The sequence below is a fragment of the Dama dama genome, chromosome 1 (genome assembly GCF_033118175.1).
Source record: "Dama dama isolate Ldn47 chromosome 1, ASM3311817v1, whole genome shotgun sequence".
Classification (NCBI taxonomy): domain Eukaryota; kingdom Metazoa; phylum Chordata; class Mammalia; order Artiodactyla; family Cervidae; genus Dama; species Dama dama.
Window position 1 is genome coordinate 62,898,765 of NC_083681.1, and position 16,356 is coordinate 62,915,120.

The following is a 16,356-nucleotide window of genomic DNA, read 5'->3' on the forward strand; positions in this document are numbered from 1 at the left end:
AAGATAATATCATAAAAGATGGCATTATGTCACCTGGCAGCATGTGAAGGATTTCTTTCCTTTCATCATCTTGATATTCTAAGAATAATAATAATAATACTGCTATAATTTACTGAGTACTTATTATGTGCCAAATAATGTGCTAAACCCTTAACATATATCAACTCTGATGGTCACCACACTATAAAGAAATGGGGCCATTGCTTGCAAGCATTTAGCTACTAAACTTAGTCTTTGACTTTGGAAAGATCCATTCAAGAAATAATTATTCCTAAAAATATGATAGATAATTTTTTTTAAAAAGGCTATAGTTGACAGGTTCTCATTGTAGGTCTTGACAATGAAATTGTTTTGCTTAAGAAGGTTTTGATGGAAAAGCTGAAAGCAGACACCCAGAAGCCTTAGGAAAACTCTTCTTCTGAAAGTTAGCCCTTTACTGAGTATTTTAGTTTTCTGAAAAGCAAGTTTCAGGCTGTATGTCCTAGAGTTCCCAAGAATGATAGAGTAGGATTTAGCTGCTTGGTATTTTGTCAGCTATGTCTATTTCCCTGAACAATATCTATATATAAAACCTGTGAAAGTAATTTGGTGTGTTTCTTGTTTGTTTTAGCGCTGGAATACCCCAACCTCGATATATCAGAAACAACGAGAGACTATTGGGTAATCACAGGTAATCTCCTCTTTCATTGCTCATTTCACCCTATCAGGTTGGTTTATTTTTAAAAGTTTGCCTGCCTTTCAGTGATAAAATTGGCATCTTTTCTTGGATTCTGCCTTATAAGCCAAGGAGTTCCTTCCATAGGACCAGAAGTGGAGTAAACTGAGATAAGAACCTGGGCTCTGTGACAGCCTAGAGGGGTAAGATGGGGTGGGAGGTGGGAGGGAGGCTGAAGGAGGAGGGGACGTGTATATACCTATGGCTGATCCATGTTGAGGTATGGCAGAAACCAACACAATGTTGTAATTATCCTTCAATTAGAAATAAATTTTTTTAAAAAGACATCACACTCAAGATGGGTGTTAAATAATCAGTTCAAAACAGCTACCTTGAAAGTCGCAGTCTGGAGCCTTCTTGCAAAACACGCCTCCATCAGAAGGAGCAGTGTTAAGCTGTGGAGGGCTGGGCATGTCCATGCAAATGGTTGTCTATTCGTTTAAAGATCGCAGGCCTTTCTGCACTACCCTACAGAAGCCAGTGGAAGTCAGAGGAATGCCAGGCATGCACTTTTCTCTCTCCCCGGGCACACCCACGCTGATCCTGGTGAAGCCCAGCGTGTCCTGACAGTGAAGGCGGACGGAAGTAGAAGGGTGTTTGGGTGGCATTTTCCTTGACATTTTCCAGCTGAGATTTATGAAACAGCAAAAAAAGTTCTTGTTTGTGTTTTTCTAAAACCAGACAGTAGCTCTGAAAATTAGAGAAGCAAGGATTAGTTAGAAGCAGAGAGAGAGAGGACAGAGGCTTGTAGGAGGCAGAGTAACTAGCTGGGTCATTAAGGGTGGTGCCGAAAGCTCAGCTTCTCTGTTCACTGGTGCCAAATTGAATCTCAGAGGCAGTTTGGGGTGAAGTAGAAATGGATTGCTTCATTGCTTTGCTAGATAACGGGGGATACCGTAAACTCCTGCCTCAAAAAACTACATGTCCCAACCTGGGAGCATTTGATCAGGAGTTTTATAGCAATAGTTCAAGGTAGGGTTGTGAAAAAGATTAAGGTGTGTGAAGGGTCTCCAGGTGGTGCTGCTGGTAAAGAACCTGCTGGCCAATGCAGGTAGATGTAAGAGACGTGGGTTCGATCCCTGGGTTGGGGAGATCCCCTGGAGGAGGGCATGGCAACCCACTCCAGTATTCTTGCCTGGAGAATCCCATGGACAGAGGAACCTGGTGGGCTGCCGTCCATAGGGTTGCAAGGAGTTGGACGTGACTGAAGCAACTTAACACACACGGGGTCTCAGGTGGTCGGTCTCCTAACCTTGACGCACTTCTCCGGTCCCTGTAATCTGGCCTCAGGTGGTTTCGTGGCAGCTCTTTCCTTCTTTAGCAACTGTTCTGAATCTGCCCTTTGGAACTTGGGGAAGGTTGCAGCGGCTGGAGTCTTGCCTACAAGAGAAGGGGACAGAAAGGCTTCCATGCCCAGGAGCCCCAAAGGGTCCTCCTCGGTTTCAAGGGGAGGGACAGGAAGGTGTTGGTCTGCTAGAGCTGCTACCCTAGGCTGGGGGGTGAGGGTGGGGGCTTCAACCACAGGAATTTATTTCCTCATAACTCAAGAGGCTGGAGGTCTAATTTCAAGGTTGTCAGCAGGGTTGTTTGCTTCTGAGGTTCTCTCTCTGGCTTGTAAAACAACCACCTTCCCACTGTGCAGGTCTCTGTCTTAATTTCCCCTTCTTACAAGGACACCAGTCATTTAGGACTAGGCCCACCCTAATGACCTCCTTGTATCTTAATTGCCTCTTTAAAGGCCCTATCTCCAAACAGTCACATTCTGAGGTCCTGGGGGATAAAACATCAATAGATGAGGTGTGGGGGAAACAATTCAGCCCATAACAAAGAGGGAGAAAGATTTTGCAAGTCCTGGAAGATGAGCCTGGACAAGCAGGCCCTCGCCAACCTCCCTCTTCCCTTGCCTGTCTCCTCCCTCCCTTGCTGTCCCAAATAAGCAGTAGGTGGGTGCTGCCTGGAATACTAACTAGCAGCTCGGTGAAGCCTGCTCAAGACCTCTCCTAAACTGCAGAAAACTGCGTTTCTTTCTGCCCTGCAAAGCCATGGATTTGCAGATTATTTTACCTGCGAAGAAAGCCAACAAAAGAAATGTGTTTACAAAGGAAAACAGCAGCGACCCACCAGAGCTTATGCCCAAGAGAGACAGTGCTAACCCAGCAACACATTTTTGAAGCCAGCAGGTTATGTAACACTTATAAAATCATGTTTCCTGCCCAGGGAGTGCTTTTTTTTTTTTTTTTTAAACTTAAAGATATATTTCCCCCTTCTCTAACTTTAATATTGACATTCGATGGTAAGACACCCTGTCCTTGTCAACCTCTTATTTTGTCCTTTCCTCATGTGCCTCTGTCTTGCCCTGCCTCTGTTTGAGTGACACGTGCTTAATAAAAGGCTCCATACATGGTCTTTTTTTCAGGATTCTCTTGCGGCTTGACCCCCTGCCCACTCACCTGCTCATCCCTCACTTGTTATCACTGGTGCTGCCGTTGTAATCAGCATACACAGTGACCCCCCTGTCCTACCCATCCCCACACTGTGTTCAGGGCTGATTGGACCAGTTGATTTCTGCTTGAGGGGCAGAGAGAGGGGGGAACAGTTTCAGGTTTCAGGAGAACCCTTCTGCCTTCCCTTTGGCCCATGACCACTTTCTAGACCTGTGGGCGGTCACCACTAACTTTTACCATCATTTCCAGAAGGGGTAGGAGATTGGAAACAGAGAGATGAAGATAGCTTTGTTCAACCCATTCCCCAGGCCAGGAGCCTGAGGCCACTGGGCTTCTCAGGAGCAAGGAGAGGAGCTGAAGTCCTGGAACACAGCTCTTGTGTTTTCCAGGCGATTCCTTCCTCTGCTGAGGAAGACACTTCCTCTGCTGTGTCTAGCAAAGCAGGAGGTAGGTGCATTTGAGCAACAACAGCTACTGCTTGTGGGCATCCTCTCAAGGGCTTTATGGCACCATGCTAGAAGCAGTTTTCTTTTATAAAGTATTCTGTTCTTCGTGATACAGTCAGGAGTAGCTTATAATAACTGTGTTTTCAGATGAGGAACTGGAGCCCAGGGGAACCTATCCAAGAACACTCAGTAAGGGGGCATCAGGGTTCAAACCCAGGCCCCCGGCTCCAGCCCCCAGCTCTTGTCCAGCTCCTCCTAGGAAGGACACATCCTCTTTGCAGACAGAGCCATGAGGCATGTGGGAGCTGCCCAGCTGTTGATTCCGTGGAACTCTGTGGCAGGTTCCCATAACTTCCTGCACTTGCCTGGAGGCATTTTTTTCCTCTCAATTTTTAAAATTGTGGTATACATATAACATGTGATTTATCACTTTAACCTTTTTAAAAATTGTTATTATTTTCTATTGGAGTATAACTGCTTTACGATGTTGTGTTAGTTTCTGTTATACAGCAAAGTGGATCCTTTATATGTATACATATACCCGCTCCCTCTTGGACCTCTCTCCCACCACCACCGCTGATCCCTCCGCTTCAGGTCATTACAGAGCACCGAGCTGAGCTCCCTGCTTCTTACAGCAGCTTCCACTAGCTAGCTATTTTATACATGGCAGTGTGTACATGGGAGAAGGCAACGGCACCCCACTCCAGTATTCCTGCCTGGAAACTCCCATGGACGGAGGAGCCTGGTGGGCTGCGGTCCATGGGGTCGCTAAGAGTCAGATACGACTGAGCGACTTCACTTTAACTTTTCACTTTCATGCATTGGAGAAGGAAATGGCAACCCACTCCAGTGTTCTTGCCTGGAGAATCCCAGGGACGGGGGAGCCTGGTGGGCTGCCATCTATGGGGTCACACAGAATCGGACACGACTGAAGTGACTTAGCAGCAGCAGCAGTAGTGTATATATATCAATGCTACTCTTTCAATTTGTCCCACCCTCTTCTTGCCAGCAAGTGTCTACGAGTCTGTTCTCTACATCTGTGTCTCTATTCCTGCCCTGGGACTAGGTTCATTGGTACCATTTTTCTAAATGTACAACACAGCAGCATTAAGTACGTTCACAGAGTTGTGCAGCCATCACCACTATTTCCGAAACGGTTCGTCACCTGGAGGCTTGACCCTTCTCTTCTTTGATGTCTGCCCTTTTTGCGTCTTCACTGGGATTTCTCTAAAGTAACTCATGATGACACCCCTCAACCGTCCTGCATTCCCTCTCTCACGTTGCCCACTGGTCAGGAGAGGCCAGCATAGAAGTAATCCTGCAGCAGTTGGCGCTGTCGCTTTATGGGAGGGGTATCTTTGAACTTGAAGGAACACGGGCTCTCCTCCTGGGGTCAGAACAGCCTAACAGCTGTCCGAGGAGGGCTTGGAGGGGCCTTTCTGGGACCCACCACTGTGGGAGGCACAGGAATGTTTGCAGGAATTCTGCTGAGCTGGGAGTCCCTCACGAGGGCCCTGGAAGGAAAGCTGCTTTATGCCCTCCATGGGGATTTTTTTAGGATTTGTGGTTTCAAAGAAATAACTTCTGAAACTCAGCTGTGAGTTTCACTTCTCTCATGATGAGTTTCAACATCACTGTCTGTGTCTCACTGTCATCCATGCCTTGTTCTGGCCCTGTTAGGATGCCATCATAGTAACACTACGGCATTTATATCCAGGCTCTTTTCAGATCCCAGTAGACGGGGTGGTATTAATGGTCCTTGGCTGGACTGTAGTAGAACAAGCTCTGCTAAATGAAAAATCTTGTATTACATCCCCAGCCCGTGTAAGTTTTGGTCTAAGAAGAGAATTGCTTTTAGCATTTTTGTTTTCAGGGATGACTGTGTTTGGAGGGAGTGTTTTGGGTGTTTGGGGAGAAGTGTGCTTCTTCCCAAGGGACTTGGAAGAAGGGCTGGCTTGGGGAATAGACAGCATAAAGGCAGTTGCCCCCGTAGTAAGTGACTGCAGCAATTCTAGGATGGTCCTGGCGTTCATCAAAATCCTCCTCCAGGCACCAGCCATAGCCTGGAATTCCATATCAGTGCTTTACTTATTGATTACAGATACTCTGGGTGTGGATAAAGTCCAGAAGTGGAGAAAGGGTAGAAAGAGAGGGTTTCATTTACCTTCCACACAGGAGGCTCTGTGCTACACTGCTATATACATCTCATCTCAACCTTAAAGCCCACTAGAAATATATTTGCTGTGATGTAGCCTTTCTTATTCCATTTTACAGAGAAGGACTTGGACTCTGAGAGAGCCAGTGTTTTGCCCAAAGTCCCCTAGCTGGCAAGTGCCAGCGCTGAGAGAGCTCATTCTTTCTATCACACGATCCTGCTGTCAAGGATGGAGCTTAGATTCTTCAGCAAAGCTGTTGGAAAGAAAAGTAGAATCAGGGTAGCGCTGAGCCAGGAACCACCAAGAAATCCAATCAGCTGTTCCTGCAGCAATGCTGTGTTCCCATACAGACTCTGACTGAACATACGCTCTTCAATAAGGTTGAGACCTAGTACAACAAGTTTAGGTCATTACACCTGTCCCAGCTTGTGAAGGACAGGGCTTCAGGGGTTCGGGCTTGAGCCCCGGCTTTGCTGATGACTAGCTGTGTGAACTTAGACAAGTCACGTAACCTCTTCAGCATCTCAAACAGGTGGGTAGCGATTCCTAACCCCTGGGGATGTTGAGAGGAAAGGATGGCCAGACCCCATCATGGGGTCAGGCCCACGACCCTTACGGCTGGTGCAGGCCCGGCCCTGGTGGCTGTGGTTTCTGAGTCAGCAGGGAGCCTCTCCCCTGACAGCGGCTCTGTCTTCTGTGTCCGCAGTGCTGCAGGGCGTGGACAATTCCCTGGTGGGCCTGCACAACCAGAGCTTCGCCCGGGTCATGGAGCAGCGCCTGGCCCAGCTGTTCATGATGTCCCAGCAACAAGGCCGGCGGTTTAAACGGGCCACCACTCTGGGAAGCTACACTGTGCAGGTGGGTGCATGCAACGCCGCAAGAGTCTATAAGAAAGGTGTGGAAACCTGCTTCCTGAGCTGAAGTAGATCGTGCTGCGTGCCGAGGTGCATGCACACCACAAGCTGATGAGGCCGGTTAATCCATACTGCTCTTACTTTGGCGGGTTCGCTGGTCGTAATCATCGACATCGTGAAGGAGGGTGAAAGCTGCTCTCCCGACTCTCACTCTGGATTGCAGGGGGAAGCAGGTCTCAGAAGACATGCTGCCCACACGTGCATATTTATTCAACAAAACATTATTAGTAAGTGTCAACTCCCCCGCAACCTGCTCTGGAGGCTGGATGAGGTCCCAGTTTTCAGGCCTCTCAGCACCATGGCTGTGATCAGCAGAAACACTCATCAGCTTCCCAAAAGTGGGGTTCTGTCGGCCTTGTCGAGTCTGTTTCAACAAACAGAGCCCTCTCCATTTATAAGGGACACTTGACCTCACTGGGATTTAGGGGAATACGCTATAGCAGACGCTGCTGGGGCCCTGCCCACACTTGCTTACCATTTCTATGAAGGCTGATAGACTTCCAACATCATTTTATTCAAGGACTGACTCTTGAGATGCCAGAAGCCACTTTGCCCAGTCGTGGCTGGCTGGAAGTACCTGGGAATTCACTGGCAGTGGGGGTATAAATACCACAGCTCTCTGGTTTCTTGGCTGGGAGAATTCTGAAAAGTGTGCTTTAGGATCATCAGCAGAGCTTTCTCACAGAATTAAGCTTTGGTTTCCCACCATGGTGACTTGCTTCCTACCTAATGCAACTCCCATCAGTTCTCTGCACCTCTCCATAAATGACAAGCATTCAGCTCATCTCAGAGTCTACTTCAGAGGGAACCCGACAGAGATTCCATCCTGAGGGTAGAGGCTCTGAGCCTCTCTAGATTCTTTGTCCAGTTCAAGCAAGAGTGGGAATGTCTCTAGCATATTCTAACCAATCGACATATCTTGAGTATCACTACTTCTACCCAATGAGAATCCATTTCTAACATTTGTTACGCTATTAAAGCTCCGTGGAGCAAGGAATCAAGTTATAGAAGCACTTCTGGCAGTCGCCTCTAGAAAGTGGGCATCTTCTGTGGCATCTAGCCAACTGCCCCTGGGGTGTGAACTCCTGATTGGTGACTGACCACATCTAGGGTATAACATAACCCAAACACACATGCATGGTATCACACTAAGAGGAAGCTTTAAAGGAAATTATAGACATTCCCATAGTCTGTCTGCAGATCGTGTCCCCAGGCAATCTTGGAAGTACAAGCAACCCATCTTTTGGAACAGTTTCCTACCTCAGTCAACATCCCGCCCCTTAGGGAGACTCTGGGTTCCCCATTCACAGTTGGTGTATTTGGCCTCTTGTCCTATTGAACGTCGCTTCAGTTCTAAAAGCCTTTGTGGTCTGAGACAGCCTTGTAATGAGGTAAAGAGGTCATTAATTTCATGTGCCAGGTTTGTGATTCCCTTTCTGGGGGGTCCATGTGAGCCCTATAATTCACATTTCTCCAAGTAACAGAAAGGAAGTTGCTGGGATTCAGACAGTTGAAATGGAGTTTGCCTCAGCTGAAGTGGGAGAAAGAATCACCCTACACTCCCAATTATTTCTTAACCTAAGAAACGCAACACATTCTAAGTGCCTAAAAGAGCCCAGCGAGGTGTTTTCTCCTCTTTTTTCCTGAGTACTCACTGTGTGTGGCCCCTTTTGTTACCTGGAAAACCTGAGTGAAGTAACTAGGGTCTTAATTCTGCAAATCTCCAATTTACCAAGGGCGTAGATCACCTTCCAACATCATCCTTGGAGGAATTTACTGGGAAGAATTTGCTGTTAAATTGAAATTGAGCAAAGTTATTAGTTGCTTGAATGTTCATTCATCTCGTACCTGGTTATACTAATGCTCTCCCTACCTCCTCTCCCACTGGGAACAGAAATAACACCCCCAATTTCCCAAATAAAATTCACTCTGTAGAGCTTACATCATCCTTCATGCAGAGGAGCCTTTCATCTGGGCTCAGATTTTTAAAGATGAGCCACCTTCATGAATATGGAAATTTAAATGTCTAGAATCTAAAGATATTTTTCTAGTAGATATATTTGAAAAAGTGAGTCCAAAGAAGATATACATAGGCCCAGTAAGCATTTTTAATTGTGTAACTCTATTTGTCATCAATTTTAACTACCACAAGATGCCATTTTCACCTACTAAAAGTGAGTGGATTGGTGCCATCCAGTGTTGAAGATGCAGTGAAATGGGCACCCTCAAACTCAGTAAATGGGAGAACACGTGAGTAATTTAGACAAGAACCTTTTAGATGGTCACAACCTTACCCCTAGAAATTTCCTTTCAAGAAGATAAAGGTGAACGCAAAGATGAAGAGGTGAGAGCACTCTTTCTCAGAGTGTCCAGAAAATGGTTTTATAAGGTGCCCGTCTGACCAGGTCAGTTTGGGTAAGGCTGCATCCTCTAGAGCATTCTTGAAGATTCCAAAGGTGTATTAACATACAAAGACTCTGAAAAGACCTGCAAGTAATCTCCTTGCCTTTCTGCAATATACTGATTTCTAAATTTAAGTACCATTATAATAACATCTACATTTCCCTGACATTTTATTATGAGCATTTGTAAACTCACAGAAAAGTTCCAAAAATTATGATGTAAACACATATATACTCACCATCTAGGTTCTACCATTAACAGTGTATTATGTTACCATTTTATATTTGATAGCATATATCATTTCCACACCATGGATCAGTTTGGACTGTTCTACAACCTCATATAAATGAAATCCTACAGTATATTCTCTTTTGTATAGTTTTTTGACTCTGGAGTGTTTTTGAGATTCATCCATGTTGTTCTTTTATTCAGTAGTTTATTCCTTTTTATTGCTGAGTAATATTCCTTTGTATGAAATATACTACAGGTTGTTTATCCATGCTTCTGTTGATGGACATCTGGGCTTTTCCCAGTTTTTAGCTACGATAAGCAAAGCTTCTATGAACCTTCTTCTGCAAATCTTTCTTTGGACATGTGCTTGCCTTTGTCTTGGGTATGTAGGAGTGGTCCACAGGATTGGTGTATGCGAGAAACTGTGAGAAACTGCCAGACCTTTCCCCACAGTGTACTGTTTGATGCTCCCACCAACCGGATGTGGAGTTACCCCCACCTCCTCATCAACACAGGGTTGTCAGCCCTTCTTATTTTAGTCATTCTGGTGGTTGATAGTGATGCCTTATGGGTTTTAGCTGAATTTCCTCATTGAGCATCTAAAAAAATATGCTTATTGGCTCCTCAGATATCTTTCTTTGTGAAATGTCTGGTCAGATTATTTTAAAAGCCATTTTTTATTGGATTGTAGTAATATTTATTTTTAATTGTTTTTCATAGCATACATACTCAGGAGCATAAAAATACGCAGAGTTTAAAGAACACTAATAAAAAAAGAACCCACAACCCAAAGAGTAAGAACATTACTGTTACCTTACCCCAGAAGCTTTCTCTGTGTCTTTTCTGATTATATCTACTTGCTTCCTTTCTACCAGAGTTGAGTGTGCTTCTGGATCTTGTATTAAATCATGCCTGTGTTTTCTGTATAGATTTTACCATTCTCATGTGTATCCTTAACCAGTGCATCATTTGGTTTTGTTTGTTTTTGAACTTTATATTCTGTAATTTGTCTCTTTTGCTCCATATCAGGATTTTGTATTCACCCATATTGGATCAAAGAGCCATAGTTCTACTACTCTATAATATTTAATTGTGCAGGAGTACTATAATTCATTTCTCCATCCTACTGTTAGTGACTTCTGAATTTTTGTATTTTTTTTTGGCTATTATGAACAATGCTGCTATAAACATTTTTGTTACATCTTTTGATATTCTGTGAGACTCATAATCTGTAAGATACACTTTGGGAAATACTATATGATGCCATGTTTATCAATGGTGAATTATACTAGTGAAAACTTGATAACAACCTTAATGTCCATAAATGAAGGTTTAGTTAAGTTTATGAGACATGCACACAGTAGAACATTATATAGATATTAAAATTTATGTTTTATGTGTGATTATCAATTGTTAGTTACAATACTGAAACATGAGTAACAATCTAGGTGTTTAACAATAAAGGATTGGGTAAGTAAGTTTATGGAGCATACCTTGGAATGCCATGTAGAAACTAACATTTATGCTTTTATTATAATTAAGCCCCTATGGATACAAGTAAAAATGACAATATATAATATTATATAGAAAATATGATAAATAATTTTGTAAAATGATAAATAAGAAACTTGTGTGGAAAAAACAGTAGCAGATACTCTAAAATGATGATAGCAATTAGCTTGTGGAGGAGGGGTTACAGATTGTTTTTATTTCATTTCATTTCTCAATGCTTTTCTGTATTTTCAAATTCTCTGTAGTGCAATGAGAAAAAACAACAAAGGTTATTTTAGAAAAAGAACTTTGAGTCTCCAAACCCTGCTTTTATAAGAGACCTTTTGAATTGCAGACATAGAAGTTCATTTTTTTCCCCCTCTCTGGCAATTGCAGGAATTTGAAATTAGAAATCTTGTTTGAGCATAACCTAACATGCCCTGAATTCATGTGGAGGCCTATTTTCAAATGAGGCCAGAGTTCTCTGGAGGCTGGAAGACTTGACCATTTCAGCATTTCTTCTCCATCTCAAACTGTTCTTCCCAGATGTTTGTATTTTCAAGACTGTTTTCTCCTCCCTGCCTTCCTCTTCCAGCGATAGTAGGGTTTCTTGAGACATTGGTGTTAGGGAGATACGTGAAGGTTGATGCCTAAAATATATGTTATGGGTCCACTCAGCTGCAGAAGGCTTCACAGTCGGGAGCGAGCCTGCTGATCATGTGAGTAATTGCAGAGTTGATGAACGATGCCCTGTAAACAAGGCCTATCTTTTTTTGAAAGATGGTAAAGATGCAGCGGGTGCCGGGACCCAAGGACCCTGCAGAGCTGACTTACTACACCCTGTACAACGGGAAACCTCTGCTGGGGACTGCAGCTGCCAAGATCCTAAGCACCATTGACTCCCAAAGGATGGCCTTGACTCTGCATCATGTTGTTCTTCTGCAAGCTGACCGTAAGGGGACAGTCTTTCTATTCAATATTTTTAACATCAGTAAATATTTCCTGTTCATCCAAGTGAGTCCCTAAACTCATGTTAGTAGACCCAGAGCTAAAAATATTTCTATTCTAGAAGGTTCTCAAATCAACCAGCTGTTTCCTGTATTGTTTAAAGCAATAGGTTTTGGGTGAAAGTGAAAGTCACTCAGTCGTGTCTGACTCTTTGTGGCCCCATGGACTATACAGTTCACGGAATTCTCTAGGCCAGAATACTGGAGTGGGTAGCCTTTCCCTTCTCCAGGGGAATCTTCCCAACCCATGGATTGTACCCAGGTCTCCTGCATTGCAGGCAGATTCTTTACCAACTGAGCCACCAGGGAAGCCCTGATATCAGGTAGCTATCAGGTTTTGGGTAAGGGACGTGTTTTGGATACTGCTGCTGCTGCTAAGTCACTTCAGTCGTGTCCGACTCTGTGTGACCCCATAGACGTCAGCCCACCAGGCTCCCCCATCTCTGGGATTCTCCAGGCAAGAACACTGGAGTGGGTTGCCATTTCCTTCTCCAGTGAGTTAAAGTGAAGAGTGAAAGAAGTCGCTTAGTCGTGTCCGACTCTTAGCGACCCCATGGACTGCAGCCTGCCAGGCTCCTCCATCCACAGGATTTTCTAGGCAAGAGTACTAGAGTGGGGTGCCATTGCCTTCTCCGGTTTTGGATACTAGGGTGATGGTAATACTGCTTTGCCCCAAGTCCTACCCACTCTTCCTCCTCAGTCCAGCCTTTTGAACAGCTAGAAAAATCACCACAGCTGAGATTGTATTTGTCTGCTAGGGAATTAAAGGTAATTTGATTCAGTAAACTTTCCAGAGTCCTACATGAGCTGTGCTGGAGGACACAGAGAAGTGGGCAAGACTTGCTAAATCCCTGCCTTTAAGGAGCAGAGAAGGTGTTGATGCAGATATAAAGGTGTAGAATGCAGAGTTGCTTCCAGGAGACAGCGTGGTTGATACAGGGCTCAACAGAGGGACAGATTGCTCTCAAGGGGTATCTGGGAAGGATTAGTAGAGAAAGGGTATGAAACATAATGACTTCCTCTTTGAGGGCCCTCCCTGTGGTAGCTACTATGCTTGCTGCTTTACATAGATTTTTCTCTATTTCTCTGGGGCAACTTTATTCAGCTCCCAGTTACAGATGAGGAAACCTAGGCTCAGACAGGTTAACTAACTTGCTCCACATCACAGAATTAGTACTTGATATGATATTAATTCCAAGACAGGAATCTGAATCTGAGTTCAAAAGTGTGTTCTTGACTGTATTGTATGCTGTGATTCCAGCTGAGGGTGGGGAAGAGGTTATAGTCTAGAAAGATGAAGCAGAAGGAGCAGTAGAAGGGAAGTGAAAAGTACCAGCGGTGCTTGAAAAAAGGGAGTCAGGTTTCCTGCAGTACAGAAGCATGCGGAGGAGATGATGGGGGCAGAAATGAGCACTGCTTAGGAGAGTCAGGCCTCCCATGGCAAGGGAAGGGATTGTACTGTGCTGAGATCGGTTCTGGGGAGCTATTGGAGATTTCTATGTGGGGGGAATAGTATCATTGAAAGTACCCATTATCTAGGGAGATTAATCTGTTGGCAGTGTTCAGGTTGAGAGAAGGCAGAACTAATGAGGCTTTCTGATGGCCCAGGCATTAGGGACCCAAAGAAGGGCTTCAAAGAAAGCCAGGGAATAGGTGAGGTAGGTGAGCAACTGTGTGGCAGAAATGTTAGATTCAGCATCACATGGAGCATAGAGGGCCTGGAAGGCCCAGATTGATCTCCTAGTTGGTATCCACGCTCCTTAGGAACCTGACTCGTGGTTTTCCTCTCCTCATCATCTGCCTTCATCCAGGGTGGCTGTGGCTTCCATGGGGATGGTCCATCCCGTGTGTTGTTATGGCCCTCACTTCTGCTTGGCCAGCACATCCTCAGGGACACACCTTTGCCTAGAAATGATGGTCACCCTCTACAGTCTTGTCTTTAAAACGTTTTTAGCTCAGATTCTCTCCCTTTACACCTCTGTCCTTCCCTCCCTGTGGGCTCTGTCCCATCTCTGGTCAGGTCAATGACCTCATCAGTTCTGCTGTATCCTCTTCATGTGTGTTCCCCAGGCTCCGTTCTCAGCTCTTTATCCATCTCTCCAGGTAGAGAATGAATTGGAGAGGACAGGGGTGAAAACCACTGCAGGTGTCCAGGTGAGAGGGGAAAGTGTCAGAGGTGGAGACTCAGAGAAGATATTTTACATATTTTTGCAGACAGAGCCAATGGGACAAGATAATGGATTGTGGATGAGCAGGAGAAGATGAGGGCCAAAAGACTCAAGGTTGACTCGGAGGTGTTTGCTTGAGCACTGACTGTGGTGTCACTTGTTGAGATGCAGAAGGTACAGAGAGGAAGTGGTTCAGTGGCGCAGCATTGGGGACGGGGAGCTAGAATTGAGATTTTGGTTTTGGACATGTTAGTTTATACATTCAAGTAGAGATACTAACTTGGGAGGAGTCATCAACACAGATAACATTTAGAGTTAAGGGAATTCGTGAGATTAACCAGACTCAGCACGATTTAGAGCTAAAGAGAAGAGGGTGAAAATTAAGGCATGGGGAAGTTACATGAGGGAAGTACTGGAGCCAGCAAAGGATCCTGAGAAGGAGCATTCAGGGAGATGGAGGAAACCCAGGAGGAGGTGGAGGAAACCCAGGAGGAGGTGGAGGAAACCCAGGAGGAGGTGAGGTCCAGAAACAAGCAAAGACAGTGAATGTCTTGGAAGGGGGTGAGCTGTTGCATCAGCTTCTGTTCATAAGAGGCAGAGACTGGAAGGACGGAGATAAAGTGGCTTTGCTAAACTGGAGGTTGGTGGGAACCTTGGCAGGAGGAGTTCCCAGGAAGAGGTAGTGGAGACAGAGTGGCTAGAGGGACCCAGGAGACAGTGGAGGTGGGGAACCAATGCCAGCAAAGGGAGAATATTAATGAGGCGGTGGCTGGAAGGGCACATGAGAGAGAGTGGGTACATTTGGGTATTAAGACTGTAATAGAGAGAGAGAAATTGACAATGCAGAAGAGAGACAAGCCCTGCAGGAATGAAGCCCACACATGGACGAGGGGGCAGCACAAGTGGAGGGTCAGACTCAGCGAGGAGCAGGGATGGCCCATCCTTATGGCAGCAGAAGGCCAAGTGGAGCAGGGGTGTGGGTGTCAGTCACGTGGTACATTTACATCTCCGTGGTTGTTTCTGCTCTCTTGGGTCATAATGACGCGAAGGAGGCAGCTGAGGATGAGATTGTGGGGCAGAGCACATTTGAGCTTGGGTGCAGTAGTACACAATAAGCAAACTGATTAGAGAAACACGTAAGAGAGGAAGACTCCTTTCCTCCCAGGTCTTCATTGCTATGTTCAGACCATTTCTTCTATTCTTGCAAAATGCTAGATGCTTCAAAGTTGCCTCCTCCTTACTGCAGTCAACTCTAGACCCCATGCTGACCCCCACTGTCCTTTGAAGTTTTTTTTTTAACATTAATTTACTTATTTTTGGCTACCCTTGGTCTTTGTTGCTGTGTACGGGCTACTCTCTAGTTGTGGTGCATGGGCTTCTCATATCAGCGACTTTTCTTATTTCAGAGCACAGGCTCAGCAGTTAGAGTGCAAAGGCTTAGTTGCCCTATGGCATGTGAAATCTTCCCGGACCAGGGATTGAACCTGTGTCCCCTGCATTGGGAGGCAGACTCCCAACCACTGAACAACCAGGGAAGTCCACCCTTTAGAGATTTTTACCTGGTTCATTGTCTCTTCCTCTTTACCACTCTCCTGCCCTAACCCATCCTTTACTTTGAGATCAGTTCCTTGACCTCCTAATTTCTACTCCAGGCCTCATCGTACTTGGGAAGGGGCGGCAATGGGAAAGCTGGCTTTATTTAGACCAGGAGGAGAATGGAGTGTCAGGAGAAGAGGTCGAGGCTAAGGGGACTTGGCTGATGGAAATGCGTGGGGAACAGTGGGAGGTTTAAGAGCTTGGGCCAGAGACAGCAGTCACAGCAGTTAGCAGGTGCTTGGAGCCTTTTGGAAATGAGAGTCAAAGGATCATCTAGGGATGACCTTAGAGGCGTGACTGCGGCTCAGAGAGCCAGGATTCCAACTCTGTTCCACCTGCCTTCAGAGCTACTAACCTTCACCCTTACTTTTTTGTTTCCCTCAAATCCACTTGGCCCTCCCAGTTCCCTTCTAGAGTAATTCTCAAACTGTTTTTTCTTCTCCATTTCATCATTATCTCCTCTTGGACTTTGCATGTGCTTCCCAACTGACTCAGCTTCAGCCTCTGTGCCACTAATGTACTGTCTACATTGTAATTAGAGTCATTATAATAAGCACAGGTTCTGATCTTATATCTACAACATTTAAAAAATATTTGGTGGCTCTTCACTCTTCACAAGAGTAAAATCCAAGCTTCTTAAAGTGGGTCTTCCAAGCCCTTCACAGAGGGTGCTCAGCAAACATTCAGATCCCTTCACAGCCTGGTCTCCAGGCTTCTTTCCCATCATACAGCCTACTCTGCTTTCCTTCAGACCCAGGGCTTCAGCCACATGGGAGGATTCATTC

At 45.2% G+C, this 16,356-nt stretch overlaps 1 protein-coding gene across 1 annotated transcript in view; it reads left to right on the forward strand.

The window, feature by feature from the left end:
* Positions 1 to 16,356, forward strand: part of KIAA1549L (KIAA1549 like) — a 126,559-nt gene that overhangs the window by 19,781 nt on the left and 90,422 nt on the right. The window contains exons 7-9 of the mRNA XM_061149431.1: positions 611 to 670; positions 6,468 to 6,619; positions 11,581 to 11,752. Coding sequence (XP_061005414.1) covers positions 611 to 670; positions 6,468 to 6,619; positions 11,581 to 11,752 — 384 coding nt within the window. The remainder of the gene's footprint in view (positions 1 to 610; positions 671 to 6,467; positions 6,620 to 11,580; positions 11,753 to 16,356) is intronic.